General features: G+C 43.7%; 1 protein-coding gene across 1 annotated transcript in view; it reads right to left on the reverse strand.

The window, feature by feature from the left end:
* Positions 1 to 20,855, reverse strand: part of HEATR4 (HEAT repeat containing 4) — an 84,725-nt gene that overhangs the window by 58,877 nt on the left and 4,993 nt on the right. Inside the window, 5 exon segments of the mRNA XM_088461368.1 lie at positions 9,951 to 10,111; positions 11,710 to 11,898; positions 13,193 to 13,336; positions 19,243 to 19,383; positions 19,590 to 19,777. Coding sequence (XP_088317494.1) covers positions 9,951 to 10,111; positions 11,710 to 11,898; positions 13,193 to 13,336; positions 19,243 to 19,383; positions 19,590 to 19,777 — 823 coding nt within the window.

A 20,855-nucleotide genomic window follows, 5' to 3' on the forward strand; every position in this document is an offset into this window, starting at 1 on the left:
CAAACATGGCGTTGCGATATGGGTTCCAGAATATATGCCCAAAAGGACCAGATCCAGGTTTGGTAAGGGTAGCAGGAAGTAGTGAGCGTTGGAGTGCCAAAGATTATGTGAACAAACAGAAGATGGTGAGAAAAAAAACACAAAATTAGATGTTCGCAAACAAACACAAACACATTAGGTATAAACACTGTAGTTTTGTTACAACTTACCTAAAAAATCTGGCCACCACATCATCGCGTATGGCCCCCCCACATACTGACCTCCGACCAACCTCGGGGGGGCCATCCTCAGGTAAGGCATCCTCTGGCTGCATTGGGACACCACTCCTTATGGCAATGTTGTGAAATATCCCACACAGGACCACAATTTTAGACACCATATCCGGCACATACATGAGCTCGCCACCAGAGCGGTGGAGACATCTGAATCGGCCTTTTAAAAGGCAGATACAGCGCTCCACCACTTGCCTGGTGGCTGTAAGTGTGGAATTATACGCACTTTGTGGCCCTGGTGTGGGAGCCAAATAAGGAGTGAGCAGCCAGGACATGCAAGGGTATCCACTGTCTCCTGTGAAAAAAAATAGACAACATCAGGAACACTGTGTATCAAGCTTAACATTGTTATGTACTAAAGGTCTCCACTTACCCAGAAGCCACGCATCACCAGCTTGTAGGTTGGTTAATTTCTGCCATATCCCTGATTGCCGGATGACGAAGGAGTCATGAGCACTTCCTGGTAATTTAGCATTCAGGGACAGGATCTGGAGGGAGGCATCACATACCACCATTACATTCAGGGAGTGATAGTGTTTACGGTTTCTAAATATTGCCTCCAGCCATGCTGGAGGCTGAAGTGGTATGTGAGTACCATCCACAACCCCTATGATGTGTGGGAAGCCAGCTATTTGGTAAAAATTGGCCTTGGCCACACTAAGGGCACCCATATCCAAAGGCATTTTAATAAAATGATGGAGGTGCTTGAAAAGTGCCTCCATCACTGCCCTCAGGATCCGGGAAAAGGAGGATTGGGAGATGCCCGCCACTATTCCCACCGTTGTTTGAAACGATCCTGAGGCACAGAAATGTAACACCGCCATAAATTGCGTCAGTGGTGGTATTGCTGTTGGACTGTCAATTTGCCGCTCAAGATCACTTTCTATTAATGAGAGAGTGTCTATGATGATTTTGGGAGGTAGACGGTAGCGTCTTAAAACCTCATCATCGGGCATTCCAAAAAGGGTGACACGTGTTCGAAATATCTGGGGCCTTGCATGCCTACGATGCCTACGCCTGGGACGAGTTTGAGGTTGGTCGTCTTCCGGGAGCAGGGCCAGAACAATTCGCCCCAGATCTACCTGAAATTCAAAGTTTTCAATGTAAGGCTTTTGAGCCACCCCAAAAGTAACATAAAACAACTTAGCTTTATGATACCATCCATAGCTGCTTACATGCCGGGGTATTGTCATGATTCGTATAAACTGTAAAAAAGCCAAAAATGAGACATCAAAAATTTAGAGGGTCATTTTATGTTTGTCAAATTGGTGCAAGCCAACACATAAAATAGGCGAAACACACATTTGGCCATCGATGAAAACGACATTGCACACCGTACGTCAAATAGGGGTCAAATGGACCCCAAAAATGGAAAAGGGAAAAGCAAAACTGGTTTACATGATGAATAAGCCTCGAAAAATGCGTTAATTAGTTCGCAAATGCAAGTCACTACACCAACAGTCAAAAATGCGTTAATTAGTTCGCAAATGCAAGTCACTACACCAACAGTCAAAAATGCGTTAATTAATTCGCAAATGCAAGTCACTACACCAACAGTCAAAAATGCGTTAATTAATTCGCAAATGCAAGTCACTACACCAACAGTCAAAAATGCGTTAATTAATTCGCAAATGCCAGAAAAATAATGGACTTACCAAAATCGAATATATAAGATTTCCCTCAAAAAGGTCTTTGGGTCCGAAAGCCAAAACAAACTAAAATAGATGAAATTAGTGTAAAAAAAATATATAAAACAAAAAACCAGAAGTAGACACCAATTGGCCACAAATTAGACTGCACAAAACTTACCAAATCAGGAAACGATGGCCAAAAATAAACCAAAAAAATGCGAACGGAAAACCAAAACAACTGTAGCAAACCAAAAAAAATACAAACACCGCCAAATCCTCCAACCGCAAACAACCAAATCCAACCAACTTAACCGCCAACAATCCAACAACGCAACCTCGACTCCACACACACCAAGCCATAAATAGTGTTTATTTTCCCGCACAAATTAAGGATGAATCATAGGGACGCACAATCAATGATGCGGCCGCAAACTAAGGACGCATGTATAAATACGTCATGAAATCACATTTAATTTCTGGTTGATTTCATTCTGGAAGCAGAGACATGGCTTCAGACCAGGGAAACAATGGCCAAAATTCCGGCGGTAAGGCCTTCATGCATTTTGTCTCAATGATTCTTTTAAAACATAATATTGTGCAAGTTGTGAAGTGGCTAAATCTGCATATTTACCCAAATAGGTGAGGAGGATGACATGGAAGAGACTGCTGGCCCCAGTCAACCCGCCAAAGCTGCCAAAAAAAAAAGGCAGCCACATTTCACAAGCAAGGAGATGGAGGTTTTGATCCAGAAGTGCGTTGACATCCTGCCTCAGGCAGCCAGGAATATGAGCCAAAGCCAGAAGTGGAGAATGTGGGAGGAGGTCGCCGTTGCTGTCAATAGGGTGGGTGATTATGTCCGTCTAGCCCGGGATGTCAAACGGCGGTAAGTAAACACTTTCCCATCCTATAAACAAACCCCATTGTAAAAAAAAGGATAATGGTTCCAATTTCATTCCACAGATGGGCAGACTTCAAATATCGTCTCAAGCAAAAACTTGCCGACAGGGCTAGGCATGCAAGGGGGACAGGTGGGGGTCCCACCCCTGTGTCATTGGAGTTGACAGACTTAGAAGAGCTGGCACAGGGGTTTGTGCAGGCTGTGGAGGTGTTTGGCGTGTCCAACATGGATACGGACATGCCAGACTTTGCGGCTCCTCATGTTGGGCAAGGTAAGTCTTGTGATGTCACCAACTCTGAAATGCTATTGTGCCAATATGTAGATTCTAATGTGAGTCTTTTCGCATTTTTCCTAACAGAGACAGAGGCGGATGAGTCTGCTCCAGAGGGGAGCCTTGGCCGCAGAATTTCTGCTGGCTCTGCAGGGGAGGAACCAGTACATCCGGCTGAGGACCCTGCAGAAGCCAGTCCAGGGCGTGCCCCCTCGCAGGCAGTGGGCCTCCTCACAGAACTCAATTCTAAATCGGATTTCCATACGGAGATTCTGCAGAGGATGGACGCCAGTCTGATACGGGTGGCTGAGGCCCTGGAGCAAAATGCTGCGGCCAACGTGACCATTGCTCAGGCCCTGGCGGAAAATACCAGGGCCAACATCCGCATCGCCGATGCCCTGGAGCAGCTCGTTCGCCAGCACATGGTGGAGACGACCTCCCTTCCTGCCGGAACATCCGGATCCTCCACCTCTGGCACAACATCAGCCAATCGTCCAAATGTGCCTAGCCCTGTGCCTAGTCCAGAGGCCACAACATCTGCCTCTGGACAGGCCAGCCCGATGGCATCCCGGACCCGGTCTGGCGCCCACCCTCACCCAGCCAAACGGGCGAGAAAACGGTGACAGCAATGGCGACTTTTCCAACACTCCTTCTGTGCTTGGCTCATATTCCTTTCTGGTCAAAACTTCCCTCTCCTTTCTTGTGAAATTTTTTTAAATTTGGTATTTACGTTTATGTTACCAGTTATGGCTTTTTTTTTTTTTTTTCAAAATATCTTTGCCACAAAAAAAAGGCAACAAAATATTAGGCCAATTTGTTTGTGTTTAAACAATAAATTTAAAACAAAAAACTGACATTGTATTGTGACATTATTGTACAAATGGGTTACATTTAATCCTGGCCCTAAAGGCAAAAACTGACCCTCTTAAAAAAAAAAAAAGGCCTCTTTAAGGAACGTTTAAAAAATCACATAGCGATGCAAATTCCACAGTAAACCAAAAAAAAGGGGAGCTAATTAAAACATGATGACATTATTGTTACAATAGGCCATAACCAACAAATTGTGGCCAAAATAAAACACCAAAAATGTACGCTAATTGATTGTGTAATCATGACATTAGCAGCTCTGATTTCCACCTGCGTACGCTTTTGTGCTATCCCAATAAACTGCTTTCCAAACACATACCAAGCCGCTTTTCAATCCAACACTAATTACTTTACTGACCAGCCGCGATTAATCGCAGCACCATCGTTGAGTCCCGGGACGGAGGAGAAGGCCATCGCCAATGTGGTCGAGTAATCCTGACCCTAAGCTGTGCGAGCATTTTGAAGGGAAAGCGGATGTTCCAGTGACGTATGAGACGGTCCGAACACATTTGACGTTCGCATCTGCTAATGTATGTACGCCCCAAAAACGCCTCGCCACGCCTGCGTTTTTTCATCTCCACCCCCGTCAACACCCAAAAACAACCTGTTCTGTCAATCACATTTGACATGTCACTTCCTGTACGCTATTTTAGGAACGAGAGAAAAAAAACTCGCAATCTGCCGTACGCACATGCGCAGTGTAACACCGACGCATGCGCGGTTAGTCAACATCGGAACGCAACGAGCGTACTGTTGTTAACGTGCGGCTCTGAATGAGGGCCATTATCTAATACATCTTTATCAAAACTACCAATTCTGGGAAACGGTCTAACACTCTTCATCATCATTTTAAACCATACATCACAATACCTTATTGCATAAGTACCGTACTTAGTATGCATAATACGACGGGCCGATCCAAACGGCGCTTCCATTAGCAGCACATCATTGTCTAACATCTCTATTGTTTGCATGGCCCCCATTCTGAGACAACTCCTATGTTTTTCAATAAAGATTTAAACTGGTGAAAGACAGTCAAGATACTTTCACTTACCTGTGGACGATTTAACAGCAGCGCCCACACACCTGTGAAGATTTGAAGAAGGATACTCCACCCACCCGGATAAGATTTAAGAAGGCAACTTCCACACCTATGGAAGTTTAAGTCGGCTACTTCCACGCACCTCTCTACAACAAAGACAACATGTACACTGCTACTGTGTATAGAACGGTAAGCTGCTTACTGAGCGGCTAGCACTTAGCCCTTAAAGGTCATACGGTACCTCTAACTTTAGAGAACAAGTTACCCCTACCAACAAATACTCACTGTTACACACTTTTTTCCTGCGCAGAAAAATACACGTTAACCCAGATATTGACAACAATTGAAAAGAATGTAAACCTCAACGGCTTTGTTTAATCACTTGGCAGCACGACCGGAAGTACGTATACGCTATTGTGCGACCAGTCGCATACACAATAATGCGACTACCACACAACCGTATGACAACCTTTAGATGCGTACACAAAAGTGCGTCTTTACTGTGCGCTAAACTGCCACTCAGCCGCGTGTTCAATACTGCGGCACCCCTTTAAATGTTAGGTTCTATCAACAAAGGAAAACAAACTTTTTCCTCTCTTGTCCCTGGATTCTAGTCAGCGTTCCTGGCTCACACGAAAACTGGTAGCGATCTCTCAGCACCGAGCGGTTGCAGGTAAACCTTGCATGTGGCCATTCCCCCCTTTGGTGAGAAATCGATAACCGTAAGTGCCATGTGAGCGGGTAAGTGACTTCACTACAAGCCCCCAACTAATGATACTGCCTTTGAACCTCTATATACCCCTGCCTATACCTTCTAATATCCTGCCTATAAACCTCTAAGGATGACGCTAATCTGCGTACGCAGTCATACAGTAAATAAAGACTCCAGACCTAGAACCTGTGGTTCCAAAGCACAAAGTATTATTCAAGTAAAAGTACAGCAGTTACACGCTATGATCCTCATTTAATCTTAGCGCAAAGAGATTATACAGACCCAAGTACAATTATAAATACGCAGCGCTCTCTGGTCCAGATGTTAGGCATCAGCAAGAAACCCCTCGTCAATCAGCATTCAGCACGAAGACTAGGAACCCAGGGTCAGAGCACACATATTTATACCCCCCAGGAATAAACAACACAATAGAGAAGTTTGTTGCTAATACCATTGGTCCTAAAGGAGAGGGCATATGTTACAAGGAATTTAACAGGTTGGTTCAAATAGACACAGTCCAGCCTCTAACAACTGGAGGTCACTGATTTCCCGTCTCATGCAAATCCTAACAGTTGTTCATATAATGTACATTTTGTTGCTTGAAGTCTCTGCAGTCCATAAGTTGAGAATGCATGTTGCGATCTCTCCATCGATATTACCGGAATACTGTTGAGAGAGTACGCATCAGTATAATACCAAACATGGCTTACTTATCACGTATAAAACCTTAGTTACGAAATAATCTTTATTTCATAGCAATTATAGTAAATGTGCATACTTGAATCTTATACCTTAAAGCTTATGGAACCTTGTATGTGAATATGTAATGTGTGAGTATGTGGGGTTTGATGTAAAGACGCTAGTTAACTTGGGGCAGATGCGTGTGCATGAAGCTAATATTCAACGTTTTCATACAGGATCTTATGCATTTGCTAATATGCGACTAGTTAACAGCGCAATTGTGCGTATTAATGTGTGTATGAGAAATGGTGAAAGATGCAATCGCATGATGCTAATAGTAATATCGCCACATGTACTAAAGTGTGAGTTTATCTAAAATGGCGCTTAGGCGGTCATTCGCAAAATGGTGTCTTGCGATCTCATTTCCAAGATGGCGTCTTGCGGCCAGTCGCAAGATGGCGTCGCTGCGATCCAATTTTAACCTGATCTTGTCTCAGCCAATTATCCTGCTTCGACACTATTTAAAAAATGGGGGGGGGGGGGGTGTCAATGCTCTCTCTGGCACAGGGCACCAAAAAATCTAGTGATGGCTCTGATTTAGTTTAAATGGTAAACTGGAAACTACTAAATGGTCATTAGTATATTTGATTCACTATTACATAACCCCTCAGTGTTGTATCAGAGAGAAGCAGCACACCCTTTAACTATAACCATAGACATCTCTTTAATCTGTGCATGCATATCACAGTACCATGACTATGACAAGCATCATCATGTTGGACCCAGAAAACAAATGCTGGCATTGTAGAACTAATGTAACTCAGTACTTTTAGTATAATAGTAGGTTATTACTTTCACACAGGGGCGGATTGGGCTGCCGGGAAACCGGGACAGTTCCCGCTGGGCCGCCACCTCTCAATAGTTTACACAGGGCCGGGCCATTTAATATTATAGCTGCAGTGATCGGAGCTCAGCTCCGCTCAGGCAGCTTTGGGAGCTTCTGCGCATGTGCAGAAATGTATTCTCCTGTCAGTGTAGGGGCTGGTGCTTTCTACGGCAACGCCGCGGCTGGAGCACAGACTCTATACAGGGAGAGAGTCATGCCGGCCCGGGACGCCTGGGCTGCACGGAAAGAACAGGCTCCAACTGCAACTACAGTAGTGTGCAGAGGTAAGGAGCTCAGGGAACCGGCTGCAGTCAGTCTTACCAGGATTTAGGAGGAGATCCCCGTCCTCCACCCAGCCGCTGGTAGTGAAGATTTAAGCTGGAGGGGGAGGGAAGGGAAGAGACAGCAGTGTTGCACTGGGCGCAGTGCACTGCCGTCCTTCTACAGATCTACAGGGTGATAACATCCCGGGGCCGGCACTGCCAGGGCTGGAGCATTGAACTCACTGAGCTTCAGGGGAAGGGTAAAATTAGATCTTTGTAACTGTCCTGTCACTGTGCCTTGTTGGTTGTATTGCTGTAAGCATTTGAAGGCTGTGGGGCAGTGTGTGTAGCTATGGGGTGTGTGGCTATGGGGGCCATGTGTGTGTGTCTGTGCGACCATGGGGCAGTGTGTGTATGTGTGTGGCTATGGGGGGCATGTGTGTGTATGTGTGTGTGCGGCTATGGGGTAGTGTGTGTGTGCGGCTATGGGAGGCATGTGTTTGTGCATGTGTGCGGCTATGGGGGGCATGTGTGTGTGCGTCTATGGAGCAGTGTGTGTGTGTGTGTGCGTCTTTGGGGCTGTGTGTGCGTCTATGGGACAGTGTGTGCGTCTATGGGTCACGTGTGTGTGCAGCTATGGGGCAGTGTGTGCGTCTATGGGCCACGTGTATGTGCGTCTATGGGGCAGTGTGTGTGCAGCTATGGGGCAGTGTGTGCGTCTGTGGGCCACGTGTGTGTACAGCTATGGGGCAGTGTGTGCGGCTATGGGGGGGCATGTGTGTGACTATGGGGGCCATGTGTGTGTCTGCGGCTATGGGGCAGTGTGTGTGTGTGGCTATGGGGGCCATGTCTGTGTGCGTCTATGGGGCAGTGTGTGTGTGCGTCATTGGGGCAGTGTGTGTGTGTGCGTCTTTGGGGCAGTGTGTATGCGGCTATGGGGACAGTGTATGTGTGTGCGGCTATGGGGCAGTGTGTATGTGTAAAATTGTATGCAGTTGAGGGAGTGGAGCCCCAAACTAACTTGCTTAGGGCCCCATGAGTTCTAAATCCATTTCTGCTCTGTATTATCCAAATTGGCTGTGTCCCTCCATGCATTCCCCTGAGCTGAAGAGACAGAAGATAACTAGTTAGCTTCACAATTGTGTGCCAGTCATGTTTCTCTCCCAGGACTCCTCTGATGCTCTGCGGGGCATGGCCTTCTAGGGGTGATGGGGAAGAGAGAGGTGAGGGGTCCACTGCTGCACTCTGGACTGAAAGTGAAATCCAATCCCCTCACATACCCTGACAAATGAGGAGCTACTCAAACTGGGCATTACAGTTCATATAATGTTTAGGCATTACTGCCTCACATTATGGAGGTAAAGGGTTCAATACCTGCCAAGGCCCTAACTGTGTGGAGTTTGTATATTCTCCCACTATTTATGTGCATGTGGCAGGGAATATAGTATGTAAGCTACACTGGGACAGAGGCCCTGATTCAGAGCCGGACGCTCTGACAGAGCGCTCGCTCTGAATCAGGGCCGTCCCTCTTAGTTTTTAAAACAGCCTCCTGGCCGCTCGCATAGCTGTGGGTGACCACCCACAGCTATAGCGAGCGGCCAAAAAGATGGTCGCGATGGTCAAGACCATCGTGACCATCGGGCTTGCGATGAGACCCTTGCGGTAGGGTCTCGTTGCCGCAAGCCCTGGAGTGCTTTTGGCTCTATCAGAGTCAAAAGCACTTCCACTGACATCACTTGTGATGTCCGTGGGGCCGGCCCCAGACAGTAGGCGTTCCCATGGGAACGACTCCGTCTGGGCAGCCATGTCCCCGGCACGCCCACCAAAGGGGGCGTGCTGTCACTCACCATCAACAGCACGCCCCCTTTGGTGCGAGACCCATAGCGACAGCTTGGCCGTTGTTATTCGGGTCTCGCGCATGCGCACTTGGCCAACATCGACCCGCTTGCGAGCGCTCAGCGCTCACGAGCGGGTCTGAATTAGGACCAGAGTCCAAAAGTGTTCATCTTTCAAGAAGAAAGACTCAGCCTCCTAAATAGACCATGCCCCCCTCCCCCCCAATTTAGGGCTGCTTCCAAAAAATTTCCCGGGCTGGTTTTCAATCCCAATCCGCCCCTGCATTCACATATCTGTATAAAGTTTACAATTTTGGGGATTTGTTCTATTTTTAAACTCCAAACTTCCAGCAAATTTATGGGCTCAACCCACCCTTCCACTAACAAGTACAGTGTTCATTTCCTCAGTGCCCACAAGGTTCCGGACATACTCAAGCCCTGTATTTTTTTCTTCGAGCAGCAGAACTTTCAGGGAATTCAGTAGAGAAGTAATGTGCAGTAAGTAACCTCCTTGAATTAAATGTAATGGTCTCTTACTTTCTCCTAGTCCCAGCCCAATTTTAGCAACACACAACCAGTAGTCACTACTTACTGTGTGCTTACTAAGTTCACGTAACACATAGCAACAGAGTTCCTCTGTTTCTTTATTCGACACTTCAAACAGCTGGGTGAGGATCCTCTTTATTACAGGGTAACTGTGATTTCCTTCCAGAGCCAGACACTGGGCAGCGGCCCAGCTGTCCACATCCGTACCTAGTGTAACAAAACGTGTAAGAAATGAATGTGTTTGTCTCTCTGTACAGGCACTTTTAATCCACTCATGATGCAATCTGGTTTTTTTTATTGTTAGACAGAGGAGAGGCCACAATGACATCTTCATATGACATAGGTCTATTGGGGAAGCAAGACAAACACGTCCTTATTTCTCCTGTCCAGTGTTATTTACAGATGCTTGTGTGCATGGACAGCAACTTTCTCATAAGGGTCCCTGTGTTCCATCTACCAGAATAAAACGAGATGCAGCACCCATGGCCTTTATTTTGAATGTAGATTTAGGCTCTGCGTGTATAGGCCCTATTTAACTGGGTTCTGAGAAATGGAAAGATAATCTTAGGGAATATTGATCCGTGTGACTCATTTACGCAGAACCTTTCCTCCCTCACAAGAACAGATATGTACAGGTGCTGGTAATCAGGAGTCCCCACATCTAATGAGTGGGATGACTTTTGTACTATCCAGGCACATATAATGCAGTTAGGTGCATTAATATGAGCTGAAATACCCATGTACTAAAAACTAGTGACAAGTAGTAAACCAAGTATACAGATAGGACAGTCTGTCTGCAGCTAGCGTACAACTCTGCAGCAGGGCCAGATTAAAGGCCACATGGGCCTGGTGCTGCAAATGATAAAGGCACTGGTGTCACAAGGGGGGTGAGGGAGTGGCATTACAGACAAAGTGGTCCCCGGGGGCAGTCCACACATCTGGGACTCCCCGCAGTGATTAAAACAGGGGGGAGGGGTTCGGCTCATGAGGCCACGTCCCCTGCCTGTGAGGCCACACTCCCCTTTCCACCCGTACTACAACCCTCCCCGCACTGGGTATACTAAAATGTTTAGAAACAACACTGGAGCACTGTGAGTAAAAGCTGCCAAAGCGTAGGACCAGGTCTTCCCACCTTGAACACCCCTAGTAGACAGATAAGCAATAAATAGATAATGTCATACACAAGTGGCGCTACTCATGTTCAGATAGTCACTTTCTTCATTAATCATGCCAATCCTTGTTCCCTTCAGATAGTCCAGTCCTTATATTCCATGTAGTGTCAACCTCCCCGCACTGGGTGTCCAAACAGGGAGGGACGCCACTGTATAAAGGGCCTATTGTGGGAAGGGGAGGAGCTGTGACCAGTGCTGTGTGGGTGTGACCAGAGCCATGTGGGTGTGTACATCCCCTACACTATCAGCCCCACTATCTTCCTAAATACATAAAAATAGATTTTTTTCATTTTGTGAGGAAAATAGAAATACAATTTTAACACACATGATTTATGGCCAACTGTGTGGCAGCTGGACGTCTGGTGACCATACTGTCATGTTTATGGGCCTACTTTTCTGTGGAGGCCTGGAGATGTAGTCCCATCTGCCCCATTGTTAATCTGGCCCTGGTTCCATGCACAGTATGCTGGAGCACTTACTCCTGACCTGCGATATCTCTGCATCAGACCCATTATGAATAGGAATATATACATTAGTTTATAATATATGTATTAGCAACACTTGTGCATTATATACCATATAACATACAAAACCATGTATAAATAATAACCAGCAAGCCACAAAGTTGCATACCGCTTTCCAGGATACTGAACATGAGCTCCCTTGCCTCCTTGCTTACTTGCCAGGCAAAGAACTGACACAGAGCTGCTGCCATTCTTACAAGACGATCCTCATGTCGCAGGGCATCAGAGACAAGGTTTAGTATCTCTACGGGTAATGGTGGCACAGCCGGTGGCCTGCTTGGGCTGTTCTTTATTTTAGCTGAATAAAACATTAAGGAATTCATAGATGCATTAATAAGATGCTTACATGCGGTGATTCTCACATCGTAGTGCTTTTCTTCTTACCAATCATAAATTAATCTTATGGGGATATTATGCCATTTTTTACTAGGTTATGCTTTTGTGCATTTAAAGTTGTTGTTTTTTTTTTTTTTGCGTGGGCGCAAAATTAAAGTCCTTTTGAGAAGTGGACTTGTCAGGTCCTCACCTGAAATATGCACCCTCACTACCCTTTTAACCTCATTACAAAATGTTATTATTTTGGCTCCGAAAAATGAAGTAGACCAGAGCTCCTTCTCCATACCTGGCAAGGAATGTCCGTGCTCCGCCCAACTCTTCCTATAAACTGGTGCTCATCCTCCAAAACACCTACTTCTTGTTCCACATCTATTATCTATTGTGATATTCTAGTTCCATTTTTTCTAAATCAGCACCACAGAAGTGTATTGGCACTTTTGCATTTTGTAGATAAGACCAAGTGAATGGGCAACGATATAAATTGATCCTTGCCAAACAATAGAAAAACACATTATAGTTCCACAATTCCGATCGTTATAACTAGAGATGTGTGGATTTAGTTTTATTCTGTTCTTTTTGCCAAATTAGCGCATCGGTTATCCAAAACACGTGAGAGCCAGATAGCCAATATGATGCCATTTTTTAGATCCAAACATAAGTAAAACCGAATAAAAAAGTACCCGCACATCTCTAGTACTAACTCATTTAAAAGTTAATTGAAAATTTCTGTTTGTATCAATAAAAATTTAATGATCTTATTGTACTTTAGAGGTCCCAGTTATCGGAGTAGATTTACTAAACAAAAGGTTTACAAAACTGTCGATGATTGGTGGCTTTCACCGATGTTTTTAAACAACAATAGTAATTTATGCAAAACCCAACTGACTTAGCATTAATTACTATTGGTCCTCGGGCAAAGCCGCAGATCGTTGGCAGCTTTGTAAACCTGACGACTAGAGTAGGTCAGTTTTCCTGGGTCCCTCTCCTTACATTTAGTGTGACCCTTTATGGCAGGATTTGACCATAAGCTAAACATTGGGGCCTCTTATGGTTCTAAACTACATAAACGGTACCACAGTTACAGTAGTTCCACAGAGATATTGATAAAAGAGCGCTGTGATGATGATATGGTGGTATGTTCTGTACAGTGGTGGTATGTACTGTACAGTGTAAGTACGTACTGTATAGTAGATTATTTTAGGATATAAGCGTTTCATGTCAGTTAAGTGTTTGAATTTTAGCAATCTATTACTTACCCATCTCCTGGGGCAAAGTCTCATGTTGTGTACCAGCAACAGTTGAAGTAGCGATAGTTATAAGAGCCGAGATTTTGTCGGTGTTGTGTATACTGCCAAGATCTCTGGTGAGCTGTTCCAGAGTGGCATCTTTCCAGCTGGCACCTATATTGACCAAAAAACATCATCTATATAATAATTAGGAATGGAACTAATAAATCCCAAATATGTTTGTACAGAAGCCACTTTTGTAACCCATAATCTTTAAATCACAAAATGTTTTTTTTCCCGTAACCTAAACTTCTAATAAATGCAAATTAATAGCACGAGTTGGATTGTATAACCTAAGGAGATTTATCTCAGGCTGATGTGTCTTATTAGAGGATTCTGAGAGCCCTAAACTGACAGAATAATAAACAGGTACTTAATTAATAAAATTTTCTTCGATTTTAGTGAAAAGGAGGGTAATTAACACCATAAAGACGGTCATATAACTTAGAGATAATAACACCCAGATATTTTACAGAAGTGTTTTTCCAATGGAAATCAGAATTAAGCTTAAGGATTTTTTAAGAGAGTTCGGTAAATGAAACTGTTGTTATAAATTTTATACCCAGAGTCTTTGCTGAATTTGCATTATTCTTTAAATAGGTTCAGGAGAGAGATAAGGGGGTCTATTCAGCAACAGTGATGATGTTGCCCAGAATATTATCGGGCAACATCGTCAAGAGATTTGATCAATTATGATAAAATATGTAAGCTATTCATCAATATTTTGAGCAGGGACAGCGGTTGCGGTAACACGCTGTCCCTGTGATGTTACAGAAGGCATTGTATTCGGGATTCCAAAAACAATCCCTTCTGTTTGTTCCTCTGCACATGCTCAGTCATGCGCTCGGGAACAGTCTCCGTCCTGGCTTCCCTGTGACCGCGGAGGGGTAAGTACAGCTTCAGCCACCAGAAACTGATTGATATGTGTATACAGGCTTTATACTAGCCTGAAAACATGTATATTTATGTGCTTTAATATTTAACATTTATATATAAATGTTAAGTATAAAAGCACATAAATATACATGTATACAGGCTAGTATAAAGCCTGTATACACATATAAATCAATTTCGGAAGGTTTAAAAGGCTCTAGAGTGACTTACCTGTCGCTGATCACTGGGAAGCAGATATGGAGATTGGGCAGGTTTACAAGATGCTGCAGGGACTTATGGGAAAATTTCCCTCTGTCCCTGCAGTTTTCGGGATATTTAAGTATTTTCTTCATATAACGCCATTCTGAAATGGCGTTATATAAAGGAAATATTTATCGATGATTTAACACTTTTTGCTTTGCTGAATAGCATGTAGTGTTAAAGCACTGTAGAGATCAATGGCTGATCCCTACAGTGCGGTATTCAGCGAGATGGGAATCAATGGAGAATATAATTGCATTATCTTCTCCATTGTCCCATTGCTGAATAGGGGATTTACATAACAAAATACGGAAATCATAGTTTCCATATTTTTTATGTCAAAAAATCATTGCAGAATAGCATGCAAGGGGTTTTGGTTAAGGTGAGAAGGATGTCTTTACTAAGTATTCTATTAAGATCACATGCAATAAAATGAAAAAATAGATAATAGAAATCGTGCTGAAAGAAAAGAAATTATGTGTTGATATTTACAATTAGAAAAAACGTTCTGCTGAATCACTGTTATATTGGTGTTTGTGGCTCTATATTATTTAATGTTTGGTGTGTCCCTTGGTTAGGGCAGTCTGCAAAACCATATGATAATTTAATATTTTAATCAAATATTCACATCGAATTCTTCAATATATTTTTGATGTGTTTTGCCAATATAGTTATGCAGTGCTGTCTCCTCAGAACACAAGTTCATTCATTTGTTTATACAATAGAAGAGCAATTGTAACATTGTAGGCTATTTATTGTCTCAAAGTTACTGAGGTCCACAAATGATAGTAATGTTGCAATTTCCTTTTCAGGCTTGTTTCTTTTAGAAGGAATACAAATTCAGAAGGGGGAATAGGGGGTTTATTACAATTCATACTGTACTCACTGAACGTCCAGGCATTCCTCCACTCAGACACAACACGCTGCAGGACCTGAATTTCATTCAATGGACTCTGCTGCACCTTCTTAGGCCCCTTGTCTCCACCGCAAGGTACATTTGTAGAGGTGACCTGTGTGCATCTTTGAATCTCATCCACATCTGGTGTTGGAAGCGTTAGACAGTGACGGACACCTCTATCAGGTCTCAAGTGATAGTCAATATAAAAAACAACCACACAATTTTGGTACAACAGATTCCGGTAATGTATAGACTCCAGGTTTACCAGTTGTCGGTAACATTTTTGTCTATCAATAGTTAAAAGTCAACTAAGATCTCCCCCTCAATGCTATAATATGCATACAAGACAAACCAATGATTTGGAGATTGTACACTTTTTAAATAGCTGACTTCTTGAATCACAATTTCTTTGCTATACATCTTGTTCTACTTTTGTTTCTAGATACATTTTGATCTAGCATGATAGTCTCTCAACAAATGCATGCCGTCTCTCCTGCCAACTGATTACTTCCTCCCTCTCCCGCCTCCAAGATTGTGCCCGTGCTGCTCCCTACCTCTGAAACTTTCTCCCTATCCCTATCAGCCTTACCACCTCTCTACAAATCTTCAAACGGGCTCTCAAGACCCATTACTTCATTGGGGCCTTCCAGCTCTCATCCTAACCCGCTACTTTTCAGCAGCACTCACCTACTTCACTAGCCGAGGGGAGAGAGGGGGGGATTTGGTTGTTTTCAGCATCACTCACTTTCTCCTGTAGTCCCTTGGTAAAGGGTGAAGGGTGCAGGCCGCATGGGGGGGAATTGTTTCTGTTTAGGGGGAGGGGGTTATTAGGTAGCAGATCTGGCCAAAGGAAGGGGGGGGTTGTGTTACCAGCAAACACTGGCTATAGTCCAGGGGAGGTGGTGGGTGGCTTCCGTGTGTATTTTAGGGGGTGATGTGATGTGTGCACTATATAAATGGCAATGAACAAATGTGAAGGAGCTGTGCTCAATTCCACCTTATAATTGTACCTTTAAGGATCAAGGATTCAGAGCGCGCAGACTGACATCCACTGCTGATTGGCTGCCGTCAGCATGCTCCGATTGGCTCACGACAATGGCCAGATTTGAATGACGTCAGTGCTGTCTTTTTCAACTAGAGGGCTGCGCTGCCTGCTGGTGCGGCATCAAATCCAGGCAAGTGGCTGCTGAGGCACATGAAGAGCAGGCTGAGAGGCGGGGGAGGGGGGTGTTGCTGGGGATAGGGCATAATGTGTAAGGGACATTACTGTGTGGCACAATGCTATAAGGGGCATTACTAAGTGTGGCATAATGTGTAAGGGCATTACTGTTATAAGGGGCATTACTGTGTGGCATAATGTTATAATGAGCATTACTGTGCGTGGCATAATGTGTAAAGGGCATTACTGTGTGGCATAATATGTAGGGAAATTACTATGTGTGGCATAATGTATAAGGGGCACTACTAGTGCATGGCATTATGTGCATTAGGAGCACTACTGTGTGGCTTAATGTGAATGGGCTCTGTGTGGCATAACTTGAATGGGCTCTGTGTGGCATAATGTGAATGGGCTCTGTGTGGAATAATGTGAATGGGCACTACTGTATTGTGTAACCTGAATGGGCACTACTGTGTGGAGTAACCGGAATGGGCACTACTGTGTGGTGTAATGTGAATAAGGAGCATATTTGTGCGGTGTAATGTGACTAAGGAACACTACTGTGTGGTGTAATGTGTTGTAGGGGCACTACTGTGCGGTATAATGTGACTAAGGGGCACTACTGTGTGCCATAATTTGAATTGGAGGTACTATTGTGTCATCACACCCCTTCCCAGCGAGACCACACCTGTTTTTTTTGGTGCACGCTTTCCCTGCTTCAATTATGGATATATGCTCTTTATGTACACAGGGCACCAAAATGTGTAGCTATGGCTCTGCATTGGTGTGTTAGATGTGTCCTCCACCCCTGCCCTAAAAAATTCCTACAGTGATCACTATCTAATCCTCTACAACTGCTAAGCTAGGGCTTCATCATTTGGGAAAATGCCTTCACTTATCTTTGTGCGTGACCTACAGTTTTAATAAATTATTTTGTATTTACACTGTGTATTTTATGTTCCTTTTAATGTTTGTAATGTCATTAATGTTTAAAGTCTTACAAAGTTGCACATAAGGAGGAAAAACAACAAATACTGTAAGGAGAATAAATCAGGAATTAAAATATAGTGTTATGGATTGTTAGAGGAAGGGGAGCCCCAAATCGGTGTCACAACGGCACCTAACACTTGGTTGCTCACTCCCTACTGCTTATTTGAGTGTTATAATCGCTAATGCAGCAATGTGTATAAAACATGTCCTTTTGCTGTATTATATTGTACTGTAAGTCACTAGTTTCTTGTTCACTTCTTTGTTTATGTGCTTTGCAAGGTGCTGTGGAACACTTGTGGCGCTATATAAATAAAGAATAATAATAATAATGGGTCAGTTAGAAATCTAATCCTCCCATCTTCTTCTCCTGTCATTCTCTTATTAGATACTGTGGGGGAGATGTACTAAGCCTTGGAGAGTGATAAAGTACCAACCAATTAGCTCCTAACTAGTTTTTCAAACACAAGGGTCTAAGTACTAAGCCTTGGATGGAGATAAAGTGAATGGAGATAAAGTGCCAGCCAATCAGCTCCTAACTGCCATGTCACAGGCTGTGCTTAAAAAATTACAGTTAGGAGCTGGTTGGCTGGTACTTTATATCCGTACACTTTATCTCCATCCAAGTCTATAGTAAATAGACCCCACAGTCTGTAACATGGCCATTAGCAACTAATTGATCGGTACTTTATCTCTCTCCACTTTATCACTCTCCAAGGCTTAGTACATCTCTCCCACTGTGAGTTGTCATAGACCTGCATAACTGTTTAATGGGACATTTTTAGACCGGCGGACTAAATGCAGCCGGTCTATATCCCGACAGCAGAAGCCCAACAAGGGACTTAAGAGAGGTGTTGAAATACCGACGCCAATCTTAAACCTGACGCCGGACCAATCAAAGTAAGTCCGCGCAGCACAGACGGTGTAATGGTTAGCGTTACTGCCTCACAGCATTGAGGTCATGGGTTCAATTCCCACCATGGCCCTAACTGTGTGGAGTTTGTATATTCTCCCTGTGCTTGCGTGGGTTTCCTCCGGGTACTCCGGTTTCCTCCCACACTCCAAAAATATACTGGTAGGTTAATTGGCTCCCCTCAAAATTGACCATAAGTGTGTATGTGTGTGTGCATGTGGTAGGGAATATAGATTGTAAGCTCCACTGGGGCAGGGACAGATGTGAATGGCCAAATATTCTCTCTGTAAAGCGCTGCGGAATATGTGTGCGCTATATAAATAACTGGTAATAATAATAATAATAATAATAATAATAAGTCCAGCTGCCCTTAGTACTTAGCCACGTAGGGGGGTTAGGTTTATGCACCCCAGGGGTGACATAGGGTTAGGCACCCCCCAGTAAGGGTTGGGGTTAGGCTAGAGGAAGGGGGGTTAGGGTTAGGTGCCACTAGGGGGAGGTTAGGGATAGGCACCCCCCGGGAGGGTTAGGTTTAGGATGCAAAGGGGGGATTAGGTTTAGGCACCTCCAGGGGGGACTTAGGGTTAGGCACCAGCCCAGGAGTTTTAGGGTTAGGCACCCCTAAGGGAGGGTTAGGGGGGGGAGAAGGGTAGAGTTAGGGTACTTACCTGCTCCATCGAGATTATCCTCTGTCGGGCTTCCGGCATTGGCATTTGCTATTGAGCCACCAGGATTTCATACCCAACCCTGTTTAATGCTCTGTTTTGCTTGTACAGTGTCAATGACTACTAGTAGAATCATGTCATTAACTTTGTACTTATATTAAAAAAATGCTAGTCATATCTATTTATTTTAATCGTCTGGTAAAACAAAAAGTACATTCAAGGTCTGGCAGCTCATCTGAGTCAGTAGTTGGTGGGTAAACTTACCTGTATGTCCCGCGGAGGAGAACCATTCCTGGTAAGACCTGGGCAGTGATTCCTGTACGTGCTTTTTATATCTATTGTTACCATCCATGACAATGTAATTCTTTTCTTTTAAGTTCTTCTGGTGTATAATTTTGCTCACCCCTGAAAACCAAAAAAATATCTAAACATAATTAGATGCATAACATTTTTAAAGGGAAGCTTTTTGAGTACATATGGACAGACAGACAAGACACATGCAATAGGCATGTCTAACCATTGGCAACAAAACACCTACAGATTGGCTTCCAAGTACTTCTCCCATGTGTACTGTACAGTGAGAACGATAATCTCAGAAGGGGTGAAATTACCTGAGTAAAGCTCGCTCTCAAATTCATTCTCTGTGGCATGGACATATTTCCCAGCCTTTGGACTTATCAAATCTTGGAGCCGCAGAGGTGGAGACAGCTCAGTATGTTTGATGGTTAATGATTCTGCTGTGCTGTTTTTGCCAACGTCCTCCTGCACGTGCTTTAGTGGAGGTGAATAGCCCGGCATCCTGTGAGGTGAAGACTGATATCATTGCTCTAAAAATAACATACATTCCTGTAATGATTATCTCCCAGATGAGAAGGACATGTAACCAGCTCAGCAATTTTTTTTATGTAGGGCAGAGTCTGTAACAGTCTTAGGGGCATATGTATCAAAGCTTGATGTGAGATTAAATTGTGAGATATATATCACCAACCAATCAGCTCCTAACTATCATTTTTTAAACACAGCCTGCAAAATGTAAGTTAGAAGCTGATTGGTTGGTCATATATATCTCACATCAAGCTTTGATACATATGCCCCTAAATTTTACTAAAACATACAAATTCTGCGCTGGTGTGTTTGTATAATACATAAAAAATATTTAATTAGCAATATATATCCCATAAAATTAAGTATAAACCAAGTTGTAATAGAGTAACAACAATTAGTTACATTAGCACAACCAAACATCAATGTAGCACAGGTATCTGCAACATTAAAAATAAACAGAAAAAGAAAATGTCCGTAGTTATAGATAACAAAATAGCTCAGATGTATTATTAAATGCACTAAGTCCAACCTTCTATGCCAGTAGTTGTAAAAAATACTTAAGTTGTAAAAAGAAGCAATAGTCTTATATGAAGTTGTTTTATAGCTTGAAGTAATTATTGACCAGTGGAAGTTGCCTCCAGTATAGTGTGTTAATATAAGACCCGTTGCTTAGATGATGGGAGCACACATGTTAGCGAGTCTCTGTGAATATTTAGGGGTAAATTTACTAAGATTTGAGTCTGATCGAGTTTTTATTTTTTAAACTCGATTAGAAGTGAGTTTAGCTGAGAGTGAGTTGATCGATGGTGAAGCAGATCGAGATCTTTCCCCTGAGTAGCAAGTTTAGATGAGATTACTCACCCGAGATTGCAGTGTTTTCTCTCTGCCAAACCCTCCCGAACAAGCAGCCTGTACATATCAGTGAGATATGTGAAGGCTGCTTGTGTTGCACCTGTAAAAAAAGGGTTAAATTTTTTTTTTAAATGATGTAGGGTCCCCCCTCAAAAGACATAACCAGACCCATTCTGCTCAGCCAGTCCTGGTTCCTCAAA

Source organism: Taudactylus pleione, unplaced genomic scaffold (assembly GCF_031769625.1).
Source record: "Taudactylus pleione unplaced genomic scaffold, aTauple2 ptg001041l, whole genome shotgun sequence".
Lineage (NCBI taxonomy): Eukaryota > Metazoa > Chordata > Amphibia > Anura > Myobatrachidae > Taudactylus > Taudactylus pleione.